This window comes from Aulonocara sp. 'chitande type north' Nkhata Bay, linkage group LG23, assembly GCF_057382095.1.
Source record: "Aulonocara sp. 'chitande type north' Nkhata Bay isolate Kocher_YH1m ecotype deep benthic linkage group LG23, A_spYH_male_GT1.1, whole genome shotgun sequence".
NCBI lineage: Eukaryota > Metazoa > Chordata > Actinopteri > Cichliformes > Cichlidae > Aulonocara > Aulonocara sp. 'chitande type north' Nkhata Bay.
The window spans coordinates 45,327,478-45,344,693 of record NC_141365.1 but is presented as its reverse complement, the minus strand read 5'-3'; the positions used below and the strand labels follow the sequence as shown (position 1 = coordinate 45,344,693).

The 17,216-nt window shown below is 43.7% G+C and overlaps 2 protein-coding genes across 2 annotated transcripts in view; both read right to left on the bottom strand.

The window, feature by feature from the left end:
* Positions 1-17,216, bottom strand: part of LOC147302753 (NACHT, LRR and PYD domains-containing protein 3-like) — a 135,532-nt gene that overhangs the window by 36,221 nt on the left and 82,095 nt on the right. The window contains exons 8-10 of the mRNA XM_086284400.1: positions 13,638-13,814; positions 11,354-11,530; positions 8,807-8,983 (exon numbers count right to left, since the gene is read on the bottom strand). Coding sequence (XP_086140526.1) covers positions 8,807-8,983; positions 11,354-11,530; positions 13,638-13,814 — 531 coding nt within the window. The remainder of the gene's footprint in view (positions 1-8,806; positions 8,984-11,353; positions 11,531-13,637; positions 13,815-17,216) is intronic.
* Positions 973-4,196, bottom strand: LOC147302757 (dynein axonemal heavy chain 5-like). Its single transcript, XM_086284503.1, has 5 exons — positions 3,971-4,196; positions 3,507-3,607; positions 1,380-1,568; positions 1,238-1,312; positions 973-1,116 (listed from the first exon to the last, which is right to left on the bottom strand). The coding sequence occupies exons 1-5, from the start codon at positions 4,194-4,196 to the stop codon at positions 973-975; spliced, it is 735 nt and encodes a 244-aa protein (XP_086140629.1).

Genomic DNA, 17,216 nt, shown 5'->3' with positions numbered 1-17,216 from the left:
TGTCCATCTCTGACCTTCTGAGGCTGTATTTTCAAACAGGGACGTTCTGAATTTTCTTCACCTTGTACTTCATTCTGCAAATGTTTTATACTCTATTAGAGTTATTACATTATTCTGTTATGCTATAAAATCAACCCCCATATAAGATCGTACTTAAGAAATACATTTAAAAACCTTCCTGTGCAAATAACCCAAGTTATCTAGAAGAAATAAAAACTGCACCGCAAACCAAACTCAGGTGTTCGACCTGTTGAGCTCGGGAAACTAACTGGTGTTTCATTTTAGTGAGTGCTTTGTTAGATTCCTTCATTTGAACCAAATGAAGTTGATTAAAGTTGATGCATTGATGTGTTTGAAGTGTTTTGTTAGTTGCGATGGATCTCCTGCTGTCTTTTTTCCTCATTATTAAAAGAGGATTTCTTTGAATTTCAAACATCCATTTCCTGTTTATCTGGTCCCGGGTCACAGGTGCAGCAGTCTAAGCAGAGAATCCCAGACCTCCCTAAACAACCACTTCCTCCAGCATATCCAGGACAATACTGAGGCATTCCCAGGCCTGCTGAGAGATATAACCTCTCTAGTGTGTCCTGGGTCTGCCCTGGAGACTCCTCCTCATGGGACATGCCCCAAACACCTCACCCAGGATATTTTTAATGAAAACATCACAAATAAGTCGTCAGGTCTGATGGTCACATTTGTGAGATTCAACCACCATAAAGCAGAGATCACACAGGACACACTGTGTAACCCTCAGCTCAGGTGTGTTCAGGACATTTGCTTGGAAGAAGCCGTCTGTGGATAAATCCTGCTCTCCACCTCAGCTGTCAGGTTTATCCAGAGAACGGCCGTCCTGACTTCCAGCAGCCCCACAGTCCTCGTTTCTAATAAACTGGCATCACTGAAATGAACTGTCTGCCTCGCTGTTCAATAATCTGCTCTTTGCCAATTTCCCAGCAGAAGCTTCCACTCATATCAGCATTTTTCTGTGATTCTCACATGAACTAAACATAAAAAGCTGAAGCCAACCTCAGAGTTCCCCGTAGTGAGGAAGAGTTTCCTCTGAGCCACAGCTGAGTTTGATGCGTCCACAAAGGAAGACTGACGGGAGGACAGACTCTGGGAGAAAGGCAGATATTAAAAGATATGAATACAAAGTACGCTGCAACAAACAGGACAGCAGATTATGAAGAGCGGTTAGACCTTCATGTGTCAGTCATTGAAATGTGATCAAAGTTACCTGTTTGACATCCTGATAGAAGAAAATCAGCTTCTTGGATCCGTTTGCAGCAAAGAATTCATGGATCAGACTGAACTGGAAGAATCAGACATTAATGACTCAAAGGTTCAACTCTGAGGAAGGATCAGGTCTCTGAACTTACTCTGTCATCAGAGACGATGGCGTCTTCCACCGCCGCCTCCTCCAGGCTGCCGGCGTCTGCCAGCCTGCTCATCAGGTATTTATGTCGGGCATCCAGAGCTGCCCGCCGTTCCTCCTTCACGGCTCTCGCCTGTTTGGCTACTTCTCTCCTCGCCTCATTGGACAGCAGCATCGTCCTTTTACCAGACACCTGGAGAAACATCAGCTCAGTCTACAGACGCAGAGACCAGTGAGAGCTTGGCCCAAACATCTGCAGGTTTCTGAGGACCACGTTTGACCCTGACTGGAGGCATCGATTCTGAGTGTGACTGCCTAAACTGAGCTACTGTCCCCCCTCCACTGAGACGTTGTCCTGTGATGTGTCATGGGGGGAAGTGTTCCTCACGGTTGGACTCGTGAGAAGTTCAGTCAGTTTATTCAAACTTTAAAAAGACGCATTTTCAGTCTCTGGATTTCAGCAGAAACAAATGTGAACACAGCACTTTTTGATTGAGTATAAAAGGATGAAAGAGTCAGTGATTAGTAACATTGTTGCTGACTGATGCTGTTGTAGAGCTGTCTTTGGATCCTCACCTTCCTGGAAGCCTTCCCTGGATTGCTCATATATCATTAACTTGTTTGTGTTCAGTAGAATCAGGTGTTGTGGATGCAGGTCGTAGCTGTGTGAGGCCTGTACAGTCAGCGCTGTGTGAGCGCTGTGTAACGTTAGCTTAGACTTCTTTCTGTTGTTATCATCCTTCAGGTTAATGTTGTTTTCATTATGCATCACAGGAAGTGTGGGTGGCTGTTAGCCTCACAGCTCATGGAGAGTTGCTGCTGCTCTGCCTCCTTTTTGATGTTTCTGCTCTTTGTGGCTTTGTGTTACTTTGTGTCGTGTCTGAAACAAAGTGAGTCCATGTTACTAACTGTAGTCGGCTCTCTGTCTCGTGCACAGCTGACTGTTGTCTGAATGAAAGTGTTTTTGTACTTTGTGTAATCTGTTGGGTCTTTGAGCCCTTTTTAAACAGCATATGAGCCATATGTATGTGTGTATATGAAAGGTTGTTTGTAATACATCAAATTGTTGCTTATTCTAGAGCTGCTGCTGTGCCTGATTGGTCTACTCGCTCGAAACTGAAGGTTGACTTGATTCTTTTGGTTTTTTACATTTTGTCAATAAACCAACTTCTTTATGATTTGAACGGCGTCTCTGACGTGTCACAGGCCTGTCAGCTTTCTTGGTGATTGGTATAGTTTTGAGCTTCATGCTCTGGCTGTTGTTGGGTTTTCCTCTTTCATATTAAAGCTTTTGTCCTACATTTGGCTCTAAAGTCTAATTCTAATCCCAGCACTGTGTCTGGGTGTGTGATGCTTGTTTTCCTGCTCTTTCTCATGAAACAGTCACAACATTCTCAGTCCAACTTTCACTCTTTGCTGCGTTTGCTGCAGCTGCAGTGAACATGGTGCCGTTTGCCTTTAAGAAAGTTGTGCACAAAGGCTTTTTCTCTAGCAGACAGCTGTGTGGCTAAAAGTCAGATCATTTTTTACCACCTCAGTCACACTGGACTGAAACAAGAGTGAAACTAGGAAGAATCAGAGTTTGTCCAGTGACTGCACTGATTTTCTTCATATTCACAAACTGATTCTAAGTAGTTGCATCAGCTAATCACCCGGACACTGAGCGTCCAACACGCTCCCTGAAGGGAAACGATTACATCCTCCAAACAATCACAATCTGTCTCTGAATGACTGGAATTATTCTCTGATTTGTGAATAACTGGAATTTATCAATGCAGACACGTTGCCAACATGATGAAGTCAGTCTGAGTCGCATCTCTTTGGCTAACTTAACTCAAGTGGTTGCCGACTATTCTGGTTCTATTCCCATATAACAGCAGGGCTGCTGAGCACCTCTGTCACTCTGCACTTATGTTCCCAGTTCTCTTTTGTGGAGGAATTTTCCAGGAATTCCTGGGACCAGCTTTCCATGACAGACCCGATCAGGAGCGACTGTCCTGGACACTCCCAGCATCACAGGGACTCACAAACCCGTCTACCACAGTGAGAAGACTGATGGTCACAGGCCCACATGTAGCTTTAGATCACACGTGTGCACTTCCTGTGGTCACTGCTGTAACTCTAGACTCACCGAGGGGCCAGTGGTTGGTGAGGCAGCAGCAGCTGAAGTCATGTGACTAATGGCTCTCAGCTTCTGTCCTCCTATTCGCCGGTGTCCTTCACCTGTCACACCTGGTCAAGAAAGAGTGAGAATGTTCAGAGCTTTAATGGAAAAGAATATTATTACATATAAAAGGCCTCTAACAAGTATTGTAGTGTTAATCAGGATGAAGTCCATCATGAACACTTCAGAGTGCTTCAGACAGTCGGTGTTTCATCCACAGAGCCTCCAGTCTGCATATCAAAGCATCCTGAGGAATGACAGTGAACCCGAGTTCCCCTCATTACATTCATGTGTGTGACTGTGAGGAAAAGGTGATTGTATGAACGTGTGTGAGCGAGTGAATGAGGCTTGTATCAGAGTGGAGATAATGTCAGCGGCACAAGCTGGACGCTGCAGGTGTCACATGTGAATCTGTGCATCAGTGTCTGCACCTTTGTGGAGGTGAAGCTCAGGAGGTTTGGATTTGTTCAAAGCTCTGTCTGCTCCATCTTTCTTTCCCTCAGGCCTCTCCAGATCAGGAAGGAGGTCCTGTTCTCCTTCTCCCTCCTGGATTTCTGGATCCAGGGAAGGATCAAAGTCTCTCAGCCCAGCATCAGAGCTTCTGGCTGGGGGAGGACTGGAAGTTTCAGCTGGAGGCTGAGAGCCTGGATCTGCCATCTGAGTCACAATTCAAATATTCTCAGTAATCTCAAAAAGCAACAGAAAGGTGCCATTTTCATGAGCAGTGGGTTATCCAGCAGTTTGATTCATGTCAGCAGCATTTAGTTTGTAACTGCTGACTCACCTCTGGCTGTGTCCTGCTCTCAGGGTCACAGTGGACACTGTACCTTTGACAGAAGCTGCAAAGACAGTCAGCAGGGGTCTGGATGCATTCAGCACCACGTCCTTGTTGGGCAGACACCTTCAGTGACAGGACAGACAGTCCAAAGTAAGGAGACGTGGGACACAGTGAAGACACAGAAACAGAAACCAGAACTATAATCACAAAACAAACTCAGAAACATAAAGAGTGAATCAGCTGATTCAGTGTTTGTGACAAAAACATGGATCCTGGTTAATAACTTTTATTTGTTTGTTTCTGTATTATTTTGTGTATCGTTCTTATGAGCTGTTGTTTTGTCAGTGAAATATTATTTCATTGTTTTAAGCTTTTTGTTGACTTTGAAGTGCTTAAGTTGATATTTTTGAACATTTAATTTGTTCGATTATTGTCGAGTCGATAAAACTGTCAAACGCACAGCTGCTTCCAGCACGGCCGGAGGAGAGGTGGCCGAGCAGACGCACAACACACACAGCTCACAGGTTTGCATTTCTATATATTGCAGATGTTGCAGAAATTGAGAGTAAAGAACTCAGAGATCCAGCGCTGTCTCCTGCCCCTTATTTATACACCACAACACAACGACAGGCGTAACTCACACAAACGGGTAACATGAGGCTCAGATGCTTTGGACGTGTTCACATATACTGGACACAGAATGATGAAGATGGAGCTGCAGGAAGGAGGAAAAGAGGAAAAACACAGAAAAGATTCACAGATGTGGTGAAAAAGGACACGACAGCTTCTGTTTGTTAGTTTGGTTTTTCTTTATTTGGTAAAGATTCAGAAATAAAGAGAAGATCACATGTTTGAATATTATATTAACGTTCTGTAATTACAACAAGTTGTAAAATCTTTCCAGAGTGAGACAGAGACTGTGCAGAGACTGTAGAAGGACAGAGCAGCAGCAGAGCAGTCCAGATACACTGATGATCCTCTGTCAGATCCAGAGGGACACACAGGGCTGATGCTGGACTCTACATTGTGTCTGACAGTGGAGCTGTTCTCAGAGCAGTTCACTCTGCAGCACTGACAGTCATCTGCACTTCATTCCTCTGTCAGTCACTGCTGGATGAAGCTCTCCTCTCCACCTCCCAGTAACATGGCCCAGTCAGAGCGTCTCTACACACAAGCTGCTGCTGCTTCAACCTCTCTGGATCATCAGGACACAGCTGCTCCTCTCTCAGCACACACACCGTCCTGTTTACCATCATCAGCTCCACCTGCAGAGAGAAGGAGGAAGAGCAGAGGAGATAAACGAGTGTTTCCAGAGACTCTTCATCAGCTGTCAGTCAGTGATGCAGCACATCCAGTATAAAGAGCAGCAGGGACGTCAGTGCTGGGACTGTACTAGGACTCATTGTTGCTTCACTTTTTCTAATCTTTGGATTTTTATTGAAGTTGCTGAAAATGTTTTTCCCTCCTAGTTTGAGTTTGGACTTTCATTCATTAGAAGAACCTTGGTGTGTCCACTCTGAGCTCTGTAGGAACCCCAACAACAAGCCCAACAATCCAGATGGACGGTTCCAGCTGTTAACTGGAGGAATTCCATCCAAACATCTGCTCTCACTAAATTCTTCCTCACCTACAGACTGTGTTCTTCACTGCTTTAAACTTGGAAATCAATGCAGTCATTGGTCTGCGTGCTGCTTTGTTCAGAGAGCTGATTGGCTGTTGACAGTGTTTGATCAGAGCGTGTCAGCCGTTACTATGGTGACCATAAAGGTGAGAAACAGGAAGTGTTTGTGTCCAATCCTGAAGCCTGTCACCGTTCTCCTCTCACAGCTTCACTGAGAAGCTGCAGCTTTACAGGAAACACTGGATCTTTGTTTCATACTGACTGTGTTTAGTACAATACTGCTGACAGCACCACCCACTCACTCCATCACTCTACTTACTCCAGAGTCTCCAGTCTGTAGTCTGGACTCTGCTGAAGATCAGACAGCTGCTTCACATCTGGATCCTTCAGGTTGTTTTCCCACAGGTGCAGCTCTCTCAGATGGGAGGGGTTGGACTTCAGTGCTGCTGCCAGATAATCACAGCTGATCTTTGACAAACCACAGTAACTCAATCTGTATAAAGAATGAAAGATGTAAGTTTATTAGACAAAGTGCTTGAAATCATTCAGTGTTTCATCATCTGTTCAGAGCTGAAGAAGGTTCAGAATGTAGAAGTTTAGAAAATGGAAACTCCAAACAGCTGAAGCCAACAGGAAGCAGCTTCAAACAGGAAACTGTGCAGAGTTTCAGACTATATGTCCTGATGCAGCCAGTTGGATTTTGGAGATTTGAATCTCTGTTCTGTGACTAAGTCCTTGAATCATTTCTTCCAGTTGGTCCAACAAGACAGACTAAGTATTGGACATGTGTTGTGGCTCCATCAGGGGAGCTTCTAAATGTGATGTGATGGCCCCTCTGGGTCTGTCAGGTCACAGCACTGAAGAGAGCTCAAACTGGGCACACAGCTGTTCCAGTCTGGACCAAAGACTCTATACTGGGACTGAGGGACTGCTTTGACTGCACCCACTGGGACTTTTGAAAGGCTCATGTTCTCACTTAGATCATCGATTTCTACTGACATTTCTTTCTGGGAAAAATGGGGATTACTTTGGAAACAGGAAGTATTTTCCCCAATAAGCAGCCCTGGATTAGTAAATCACTCCAACATGTTCTCAGGCAGAAGAAGCTGTCTTGTTATGAGGGAGAGAAGAAAAAGATTGAGGCACAGAAACCTGTTGAAAGAGAGATAAAGCAGCTAAAATCAGGTGTAAAAGTAAAGCAGAGGATGAGCTGAATAAAGGACACTCAAGGCTGGCTTGGAAAGGAATGAAGTCCATGGTGGGGATGCAGAACAAGGAGCAAAGATGAATGTGATGCTGAATCAGCAGAAGACTTGGACTCATTTGATTCCAGCTTTGATATCATTGATTTCAATGAAGAGCTTTGTGATTGTAGCAAAGGGCTGGTAGCTCTGAGAGTCCCACTGATGAGGTGTTTGTGTGGAAATCTCTTAGTGGGACCAAAGAGAGAAAAAGCCCTGGTCCTGATGCTGTGGGAGGGAAATGATTGAAGTGTGCTGTGAGGAACTGACTGGGAGATTTTCACACATTTTCCAGTCCTCCTTGGAACAACAGGAAGTTCCCAGCATATGGAAACAAAGGTTAAGTGTCCTATGGCACTCAGTGATGATGGTGCTGTGGCCCCACCACCTCCACCTCTTTGTAAAGGAACTAACTGTAATCTGAAGCTTCAAATGGAACTAAGACTTCCTCCACTAGGTGGCAGTGTCTGATGAGAAAGTGTTAGTGGAGCTGGCCTGGAGTCAGAAACAGGAAGATGCAGGATTTGGGCTGAAATGGGCAAAAGTGGTTAGCACTAGTGCCTTAGAGCAAGAAGGTTGTAGGTTGAAGCTTGTTGGTCAGCTGGGCCTTTCTGTGGAGGTTGGATGTTCTCCCACAGTCCAATGAAATGCTGCTTAGGTTCATTGGTGCTTCTACATTGGCTGTAGGTGTGGATGTGAGGGAGTGCTTCTCTGTCTCTCTCTGTTGGCCCTGTGATGGACTGCTCACCTGTGCAGGTGGACCACGCCTCTTGCCCTATGACAGCTAGGGCACAGGCTGCAGCCCTGTGAGCCTAAGCTGAATAAACAGTTAGCAAAAATGATCCATAGATGGCCTGAAATCCCCCAGTTAGCAGTTTGGTAGATAGCTATGACATGCTAATCCCATCCAGCAGCTGTATTCTACCTGTAAGCTGATCCCTGCTGAGCCAAAGCACTTTTTCATATACAAATTACAACCTTTAATAGAAACCTATTGGTCAGCATCTTATTAGCCTGCTGTTAGCTTCATTCCACAGAAAACTGAGAGAAACTAACAGAGTTGATAAAGAATAAAGAGAAATGTGCTGATTTAAAGCCTTTGAAGTGCTTCAGATGATCTCTGTCCACTTCTGTCCACTCATTCATTCATGTAAGCTTTCTAATGCAGCTTTGATCTTCACAGTCTGCTTGATGAAACTCATTCTAACCCTGAATGTCAGAGTGTTCCTCCTTCTCTTTCCCATCATTCATGCTGGCAGTGGAGGAGATTTGGATGTTGGACTGTGTTTTGGATGATGTGTGTATGTTTGTGTTGGACTGCTGTCTGTAAAGCAAACGCACATTTTGCTTTGGATTTCAGTGTCACACAGACTTTAAGGTGCAATGAAGAGTTTGAGAGTTTCACAGTGAATTTTCCAGTGGAGGATTTTTCTTCTTCTTTGAAGGTTTGAAATGTGAACATTGTTCTGCTGCAGTCAATGGACTAAACCAGAGAAGAAGAAAACAGACTTTACCATGAAGATCCTCAGTGTGGATCAGTATAATATCAGCCTGATGTCTGCAGTTTAGTGTCAGCACAACTTTCACATCATATTCATCTCAGCACAACTAAAACATGCTGACTGACCTCAGAGTTTCAAGTTTACATCCTGGACTCTCCAGGAAACCACACAGATGCTTCACTGCTGGATCCTGCAGCTTGTCGTTGTAGCTCAGGTCCAGCTCTCTCAGATGGGAGGGGTTGGACTTCAGTGCTGCTGCCAGATAATCACAGCTGATCTTTGACAAACCACAGAGAGTCAATCTGTATAAAGAATGAAAGATGTAAGTTTATTAGACAAAGTGCTTGAAATCATTCAGTGTTTCATCATCTGTTCAGAGCTGAAGAAGGTTCAGAATGTAGAAGTTTAGAAAATGGAAACTCCAAACAGCTGAAGCCAACAGGAAGCAGCTTCAAACAGGAAACTGTGCAGAGTTTCAGACTATATGTCCTGATGCAGCCAGTTGGATTTTGGAGATTTGAATCTCTGTTCTGTGACTAAGTCCTTGAATCATTTCTTCCAGTTGGTCCAACAAGACAGACTAAGTATTGGACATGTGTTGTGGCTCCATCAGGGGAGCTTCTAAATGTGATGGCCCCTCTGGGTCTGTCAGGTCACAGCACTGAAGAGAGCTCAAACTGGGCACACAGCTGTTCCAGTCTGGACCAAAGACTCTATACTGGGACTGAGGGACTGCTTTGACTGCACCCACTGGGACTTTTTAAAGGCTCATGTTCTCACTTAGATCATCGATTTCTACTGACATTTCTTTCTGGGAAAAATGGGGATTACTTTGGAAACAGGAAGTATTTTCCCCAATAAGCAGCCCTGGATTAGTAAATCACTCCAACATGTTCTCAGGCAGAAGAAGCTGTCTTGTTATGAGGGAGAGAAGAAAAAGATTGAGGCACAGAAACCTGTTGAAAGAGAGATAAAGCAGCTAAAATCAGGTGTAAAAGTAAAGCAGAGGATGAGCTGAATAAAGGACACTCAAGGCTGGCTTGGAAAGGAATGAAGTCCATGGTGGGGATGCAGAACAAGGAGCAAAGATGAATGTGATGCTGAATCAGCAGAAGACTTGGACTCATTTGATTCCAGCTTTGATATCATTGATTTCAATGAAGAGCTTTGTGATTGTAGCAAAGGGCTGGTAGCTCTGAGAGTCCCACTGATGAGGTGTTTGTGTGGAAATCTCTTAGTGGGACCAAAGAGAGAAAAAGCCCTGGTCCTGATGCTGTGGGAGGGAAATGATTGAAGTGTGCTGTGAGGAACTGACTGGGAGATTTTCACACATTTTCCAGTCCTCCTTGGAACAACAGGAAGTTCCCAGCATATGGAAACAAAGGTTAAGTGTCCTATGGCACTCAGTGATGATGGTGCTGTGGCCCCACCACCTCCACCTCTTTGTAAAGGAACTAACTGTAATCTGAAGCTTCAAATGGAACTAAGACTTCCTCCACTAGGTGGCAGTGTCTGATGAGAAAGTGTTAGTGGAGCTGGCCTGGAGTCAGAAACAGGAAGATGCAGGATTTGGGCTGAAATGGGCAAAAGTGGTTAGCACTAGTGCCTTAGAGCAAGAAGGTTGTAGGTTGAAGCTTGTTGGTCAGCTGGGCCTTTCTGTGGAGGTTGGATGTTCTCCCACAGTCCAATGAAATGCTGCTTAGGTTCATTGGTGCTTCTACATTGGCTGTAGGTGTGGATGTGAGGGAGTGCTTCTCTGTCGCTCTCTGTTGGCCCTGTGATGGACTGCTCACCTGTGCAGGTGGACCACGCCTCTTGCCCTATGACAGCTAGGGCACAGGCTGCAGCCCTGTGAGCCTAAGCTGAATAAACAGTTAGCAAAAGTGATCCATAGATGGCCTGAAATCCCCCAGTTAGCAGTTTGGTAGATAGCTATGACATGCTAATCCCATCCAGCAGCTGTATTCTACCTGTAAGCTGATCCCTGCTGAGCCAAAGCACTTTTTCATATACAAATTACAACCTTTAATAGAAACCTATTGGTCAGCATCTTATTAGCCTGCTGTTAGCTTCATTCCACAGAAAACTGAGAGAAACTAACAGAGTTGATAAAGAATAAAGAGAAATGTGCTGATTTAAAGCCTTTGAAGTGCTTCAGATGATCTCTGTCCACTTCTGTCCACTCATTCATTCATGTAAGCTTTCTAATGCAGCTTTGATCTTCACAGTCTGCTTGATGAAACTCATTCTAACCCTGAATGTCAGAGTGTTCCTCCTTCTCTTTCCCATCATTCATGCTGGCAGTGGAGGAGATTTGGATGTTGGACTGTGTTTTGGATGATGTGTGTATGTTTGTGTTGGACTGCTGTCTGTAAAGCAAACGCACATTTTGCTTTGGATTTCAGTGTCACACAGACTTTAAGGTGCAATGAAGAGTTTGAGAGTTTCACAGTGAATTTTCCAGTGGAGGATTTTTCTTCTTCTTTGAAGGTTTGAAATGTGAACATTGTTCTGCTGCAGTCAATGGACTAAACCAGAGAAGAAGAAAACAGACTTTACCATGAAGATCCTCAGTGTGGATCAGTATAATATCAGCCTGATGTCTGCAGTTTAGTGTCAGCACAACTTTCACATCATATTCATCTCAGCACAACTAAAACATGCTGACTGACCTCAGAGTTTCAAGTTTACATCCTGGACTCTCCAGGAAACCACACAGATGCTTCACTCCTGGATCCTGCAGGTTGTTGTTGTTGAACAGGTTCAGCTCTCTCAGATGGGAGGGGTTGGACTTCAGTGCTGCTGCCAGATAATCACAGCTGATCTCTGACAAACCACAGCCCCACAATCTGTATAAAGAATGAAAGATGTAAGTTTATTAGACAAAGTGCTTGAAATCATTCAGTGTTTCATCATCTGTTCAGAGCTGAAGAAGGTTCAGAATGTAGAAGTTTAGAAAATGGAAACTCCAAACAGCTGAAGCCAACAGGAAGCAGCTTCAAACAAACACAACAAGAGAAAAAACTCTGAATGTTTCACATTAAAGTCGTACATTTCTCATAAAAACAGGACAAAGACTTGAAAAAGTCGTGTTTTTCCTTCCAGGAACCACATGGCTTCACTTTTAAAGGTGAAGTGTGACAGAAATGGACATATTTGAAGTCCAACACCTTTTTCCAGTCACATTATTAAAGCAGACAAACTACAAGCTCATTTTCATTCCAACAAGTCATCTTCTGACCTGGACTAACAACACTGGTCTCTATGTGCAGCTGGCTGTGAGACCAGTGCTCAGGGAGCGTCTACAAAGTGCAACACTGAAAGAACATCACACACTCATTTGCTTCCAGCACTTTCACACAAACATCTACTGTCATTATTGTCACCAAACTCTGTGGATCCTTTATTGCAAATTCAAATGGGATCAAATGGTCAGACAAAAGAGGGTTATGAGGAAATATGATGAAATGTTGTGTATTAGCAGCAACTTATTGAATCTTTTTCCTCAGAAACCAAACAAAATGATTGACAAACATGTTTTTACAAACTCAGTGTTGGACTTGGATCAGCAGGATAAGCTGATGTTTAAAGGCATTTGAGTCTCGCTGTATGAGAGTCCAGTTCTTACTCAATATTTATGGATGATGTTCTTTCAGTGTTGCACTTTGTAGACGCTCCCTGAGCCTCACAGCCAGCTGCACATGGACCAGCTGACATTACCCAGCATTAGAGGCGGCTGTAAAAAATTCATGTTCCCATTTAAATGGTTTTAATTTGAATAAAACGATGTTGATTCATTCAATCCTGAATCGATGTTTAATATAAATGTATTTTGCCAGAATCTCAGGTTAAAGCTCACAAACTATTTCAACAAGCAGCAAACAGATAAAACAGTAAATGAGAGCAGCTAAACACACAAAGATGGAAACACAGAGCGTGGATCGTTCACTCGACGGCACGTACACGGACACGCCGTCGGGGCTGAAAGTGGACAGCTCACAGATCCTGAAGCTGCAGGTTTCATCTGTCTCCAACCAAAACTGAGTGAAGCAGCAGCAAAAGAAGATCCAAACTCTGCTTCACGTTTGATCAATATGCTCATGAATTCTCTCTGACTTTGGCTGTTCCTGCCTGCACAGCTCTCTCTCTCTCAGTGTACTCCAAGAACAGCTTCAAACATCTGTTTCTGCATCATTCACTGTTTATTAGCCACCAGTCTGCTGTTGTGTTCAGTGCTGTCGGCCTCTGACAGTAAAGCCTCATTTCTGCTGTTCCATGGAAACTTTTTAAAATGATGACAGATTACAAACTCTCAGCTGTGTCTGTAATCAAACCTCTGTAACTTTGCTTCACTTCAGCAGCATCAGCTCATGTTCACATGTTGCTTCATGGTTTGCTTCAGTTTTTGATCGACTGCAGAATATTTTGAAGGTTATCTGCTATAAAAAGCCAGAAGAGGAAAATCTGCTTCATGTGTTTCTGTTTGATCCTCAGTGACTTTGACACAAAGGCCTCTGCTGTGATGATCACACCTCTGATCAAGTCTCACAGTGTCACAACTGATAAATGATCAGAGTTAGAATATTTCTGACTGTCTGCTGTGTGCCGTGACCTTTGACCTGCTAAAGACAGTCAGCTGTGGATTATTCATTGTTGTGTCTGATACTTAGAACTGTGAGGAAGAAGCTACACAGTTAATCAGGGTCCCCTCTCTCTGAATCAGGAAAGGTGGGCAGGCCGCGTGTGGGCCGCGGGCCATACGTTGAGTATCACTGTTTGAAATGTGAACATTGTTCTGCTGCAGTCAATGGACTAAACCAGAGAAGAAGAAAACAGACTTTACCATGAAGATCCTCAGTGTGGATCAGTATAATATCAGCCTGATGTCTGCAGTTTAGTGTCAGCACAACTTTCACATCATATTCATCTCAGCACAACTAAAACATGCTGACTGACCTCAGAGTTTCAAGTTTACATCCTGGACTCTCCAGGAAACCACACAGATGCTTCACTCCTGGATCCTGCAGGTTGTAGTTGGAGCTCAGGTCCAGCTCTCTCAGATGGGAGGGGTTGGACTTCAGTGCTGCTGCCAGATAATCACAGCTGATCTCTGACAAACCACAGCTCTTCAATCTGTATAAAGAATGAAAGATGTAAGTTTATTAGACAAAGTGCTTGAAATCATTCAGTGTTTCATCATCTGTTCAGAGCTGAAGAAGGTTCAGAATGTAGAAGTTTAGAAAATGGAAACTCCAAACAGCTGAAGCCAACAGGAAGCAGCTTCAAACAAACACAACAAGAGAAAAAACTCTGAATGTTTCACATTAAAGTCGTACATTTCTCATAAAAACAGGACAAAGACTTGAAAAAGTCGTGTTTTTCCTTCCAGGAACCACATGGCTTCACTTTTAAAGGTGAAGTGTGACAGAAATGGACATATTTGAAGTCCAACACCTTTTTCCAGTCACATTATTAAAGCAGACAAACTACAAGCTCATTTTCATTCCAACAAGTCATCTTCTGACCTGGACTAACAACACTGGTCTCTATGTGCAGCTGGCTGTGAGACCAGTGCTCAGGGAGCGTCTACAAAGTGCAACACTGAAAGAACATCACACACTCATTTGCTTCCAGCACTTTCACACAAACATCTACTGTCATTATTGTCACCAAACTCTGTGGATCCTTTATTGCAAATTCAAATGGGATCAAATGGTCAGACAAAAGAGGGTTATGAGGAAATATGATGAAATGTTGTGTATTAGCAGCAACTTATTGAATCTTTTTCCTCAGAAACCAAACAAAATGATTGACAAACATGTTTTTACAAACTCAGTGTTGGACTTGGATCAGCAGGATAAGCTGATGTTTAAAGGCATTTGAGTCTCGCTGTATGAGAGTCCAGTTCTTACTCAATATTTATGGATGATGTTCTTTCAGTGTTGCACTTTGTTTGGCACAAAATGAAATTATTTGGCCTCTCAGATGCTTTTAGAGATTCCCAAATGACTGATGATGACATCTCTGGGGTCTGATTGATAGAAAAAAAATCTCTTTGAGACCTTTTGTAACTGACAAACTCTTCATCTGCTAACAACACTGAGTTGAATCTCCATGGCTGATAGTTGGAGCAGGCATCAGGAATACACATTGAAAAAACAAGAGGAGAAATCACCAGAGTCTTATAATCACATTCTGTAACTAAAGGGAGACGTTTTTCTATACAAATATATGTTTCATGGACATTAGAAAAAAAGAGTATTGATGTGAAGCAGGATTATGAAATCTCCATACATCAGCCAGCCCATAATTATCAAGAAAGCTCTGAATGACGCATGCTGAGTTTGGACTAAGTGTACTTTTGTGTGAACTGTGGTCCATAGCAGATAATGAGCAGTTTAGGTCTCCCTCAAAGATGATATTGTGTGATGACATATTGGGGAGCCGCGCAAAGACATTAGTGAAAAATCTGTGATCGTCCCAATTAGAGGCGTAGATATTTGCTAAGATCAAAGGAAAACCATAAACTATATTTTCTGCACTTAAAATCCTGTAATTTTCTCATAAATCGACAGTGCGGCTTATGGATGAATTCTGGTTGTGCTTACTGACCTCGAACCGATTTTATGTGCTACACGGCGCTCAGAAACCTTTCAAAAGATGTTTTGGTACGACTTTGCTCAGCTACGAGGCCGCACCGCTTGATGGATTGTTGGAGCATTACAGCTACGAGGAGCCTCGCGGAGTGATACGTACTCTGCTTCAACGTAATATTACTGTATTGAGTGTGTATAAGGACCATAAATGGCACCTGTAAGAGACACGGTTACAAAGAGGGTTTCAAACTCCAGGCTGTCAGTCACGCAGTAGAACCTGGGAACAGAGCAGCTGCTTGTTATTATGCTCAGCGTCTGTTTACATTTTGACTGCACGATTGTGAGCTTTTTGTTATGCACAAAAACAACATTGTTTTCTTTTATTTATGGAGCATTATTATTTAATAAATGCTGATCATTTATTCCTGAGTAATTGTTTCATGTACATCTACGCTGTATGTTAATAAATGTGCCTGTGTGAGATTTGGGACACAGCTTTGACTAAGAACTCTCTTTTTGTTCGTACTTTCTGGCTTTAAAAATATCGAGATATATATCGTATATCGCCATCCAGCTAAAGAATATCGAGATATGAACTTTGGGTCATATCGCCCAGTCGTAATATTGCAATAGGTTGTCCGTTAAACTCAAGCGGGGCTTGGGCCCTGGCACGGCGTAGCCACACAATCCTGGTAGTAGTGACGCTCGGCTATGACGGCGTGCGGGTTACCAGCTGGCTTTCTCAGGATAGGGCTCCTGTGTGAGCGGTCGACAATAACGTCTTTATCCATACCCAGCACTTCACGTAGTAGCACGGATACGGCCGTGGAGGAGCTCGAGTCCAGGCCCTCTGGGATCCCTATGATGTGGATGTTAGCTCTCCGCTTCCTGCCTTCATCACATTTATCCTTCAGGTCAGACAGCTCCTCCTTCATACTCTCTACTGTAGACTGCAGGGTGGTCACCTCATCGCTCCACATTGACAGCCCATCCTCAGCTTCTTTCACTGTAACCTTTACTCCATCAACTTCGCCGCACGTTGCCGCCATGCTGTTAGCGATCTCATTTCTCAGTCCTTGCACGTCAGCCCTTATATTGTCAAAATCTTCTTTCAATGCATTTCTGACTTCTTCTTTTAACAGCGTACTAATGTCCTCTTTAATGGATTGAAGAAGCTCCAGTTTTAGAGCAGTAGGATCCACATCACGCGCGTCTGTTGAGTCTGCTCTTCAGCCGCCGTAGAGCTGGACGCTGCCCTTTGGCCATCATCGATACTCTCGCCCGAGATCGCACCGGGGCTAAAATATTCACCTGCTCAGCTGTTTTTGATCAGTTTGAGCCTGTGTGGTTTGATCAGGTGGAGGAACGATGTGATGCTATAAAGACATCATCTTGTCCAAATGATGTTGTTCCAACACGTGTTTAAAAAGATGTTAAAGGTTGTTGGTTCCGACATCTTAGCGATTTTTAACAGCAGTCTTAGTTCAGGTGTTGTACAGCCTGTTTTAAACATGCTGTTGTACAGCCTGTACTAAAAACCTGATCTGGATCCTCTGTCCGCTCAAACTTCAGGCCTATTTCAAAGCTTCCCTTCCTGTCGAAGATTTTGTAAAAGATTATATTTGTTCAGCTGCAATCTGTTGTAAAGGTTTCAGTCTGGTTTTAAAGCTCTTCACAGCACTGAAACTGCACTTTGGAAAGTTCTTAATGATCTTTTATCAGCCACTGATCAGGAGACTCCGCTGTGCTTTTGGATCTGACCGCTGCCTTGACCACAGCATCTTGACCTCACCATTGGAGCATGGCGGCATCAAGGGCGCTCTATTAGACTGGTTCAGCTCTTTTATTAAATCGCATTATTACATTTGGGGCTTATATTTGACGGCAATTTGAAAAACAGCTGAGCTCAGTTGTACAGCGGTCTTTCTTCAAACTGAGG